The 1,818-nt window shown below is 42.0% G+C and overlaps 1 protein-coding gene across 1 annotated transcript in view; it reads left to right on the top strand.

Annotated features, from left to right (window-relative positions):
• Positions 1-1,818, top strand: part of timd4 (T cell immunoglobulin and mucin domain containing 4) — a 22,881-nt gene that overhangs the window by 20,270 nt on the left and 793 nt on the right. Inside the window, exons 6-7 of the mRNA XM_037688182.1 lie at positions 1,128-1,239; positions 1,346-1,379. Of these exons, the coding sequence (XP_037544110.1) occupies positions 1,128-1,239; positions 1,346-1,379 (146 nt within the window). The remainder of the gene's footprint in view (positions 1-1,127; positions 1,240-1,345; positions 1,380-1,818) is intronic.

The following is a 1,818-nucleotide window of genomic DNA, read 5'->3' as shown; positions in this document are numbered from 1 at the left end:
TCAGTCAGATATAAAACCAGTGGTTCACTGAATGATTCAGTCAGATATAAAACCAGTGGTTCACTGACTGACTCATTAGTCAGACATAAAAAACACATACTGCTTAATAAAAACACCTATTGCACATTCCCACATACACTCCAGCAAGTGAGCGAAACAATGAATCAGGCCAGAGCATCAGTAGCAGGACAAAGACTAAATGCCACGTTATTTCACAACATGACTGATGTAGCGACAGATGGATTTCTAATTCTGTGAAGTCTCTAAACTTCCGAACTAGGCAAAAAGGCATTAAAAAAATAAAAACATATAAAATAGTATAATATAATAATAAGATTAATGGACTGTAGTACTTTGCCACATTCTGGAGTAGGATCCTGTGTTTCAAACGTCATAAAAAGTTGCTGAGCTCAGTAGCTTTTTTCAGATCATCATCTGTGAGGAGACGCCTTCTCCTTGTAGTCATGTTGACTGCTGGAGTCCCAGAACTCTTTCGGATCCCTCAGTGAGAGGTGGTAAAGCAGTGGTTCCCTGGATGGCGAGGCTCCCTGACATGCGACTCGTACCGACTCTTCATTGTGAGCAAACAGATGTTCAGCTGCAGTCCTAATCAGCAGTGACCAGTGAGCCACGCAGCCATGTCTTCATCTCATTTCCTTTCAGTCCTGAACTCTTTTTGAGTGCACGACATACAAGTGTATTGATGCAGTGCACGTTGTGGTATTCCTGCCACGTGTTACCCTCCTCCAATAGTAACAGGGATGTGGGGAGCATTTTGTAGTCCATGAAGTTGAGCATGTTTGTGTTTGGAGAGCTGTTCTCAGTCCGGGCGCTGCTGCAGGAGTCAGGAAGAGGGAGGGGCTTATTCTGAACAAATCTACAATTCGAAGGACTGTGAGGAAACTGAGGGCTCCTGTAAGACTTTCAGGACATTTTGAAGACTTCCTGGTTCTGTCGCTGCCTGGTGGGGTTCTGGTCCACAGGGCTCACTACAAAGAACTGAGCAGCAAGTTGAATCTAGGCCATGTCCTCCAAGAGGGTCCAGAGGACCAGGCTGGTTCTGCTCTGATCTCTATACACAGAACCAGAGTTGGACCTGACAGCGTCCTCTCTCTCTCTCGTTTCAGGTGGAGGACTCTCTACCTTCTGTTTCTGTACAGATTAACGCTCCCGTCCTGTCGCTCTCCCTCAGCGTATTGTTGGTCATCGCTGCCGTTTTCCTCTTTCTGGCTTTTAAACGTACGACTTAAAATTTACATTTATTATTTATTGTTGTTGTTGTTGACGACACATGATGTCACCAGCTTCTTCCTTTAGTTACAATCCACTTTTAATATCCGTGCAGGAGGGATCTACAGAGGAGCTCTGAAGACCGACTGGTGAGTTTATCTGGACAAGTCTAATCTCAGAGTCACGAGTACGGCTGCAACTATGATTATTTCAAGAAGCGATTAATCGCTCAATTAATCCAAACCCCACACCCGATCGATGAATCAGGAGCAAAACAAACATTTTAATTTCCACCTCTTTAGTCCAAAATTTAACTGACATAGCAAATCACACAAAAAACAGGTTGCTACTTGACTATTCTGTTAGTAAAATATTGACTAATAAAAATTAAAATTTAGTCAAATAGGTTCAATAAAAAATAAAAGTAGACAAAAATATTTACAAATGAATAGTTTATACCTGCACAATATGTAGCTACTTTGTAAAATGTGTCCTGAGGGAAGAGTGTCACCTGGATTAACCTGGATTAAAAGTGTGGATCATTGTAACCTGGATTAAAAGTGTGGATTATTGTAACCTGGATTAAAA

Source organism: Nematolebias whitei, chromosome 14, assembly GCF_014905685.2.
Source record: "Nematolebias whitei isolate Nwh7 chromosome 14, NemWhi1, whole genome shotgun sequence".
Lineage (NCBI taxonomy): Eukaryota > Metazoa > Chordata > Actinopteri > Cyprinodontiformes > Rivulidae > Nematolebias > Nematolebias whitei.
Note: the sequence above shows the minus strand (reverse complement) of the source record. Positions and strands in the feature narration are given on the sequence as shown.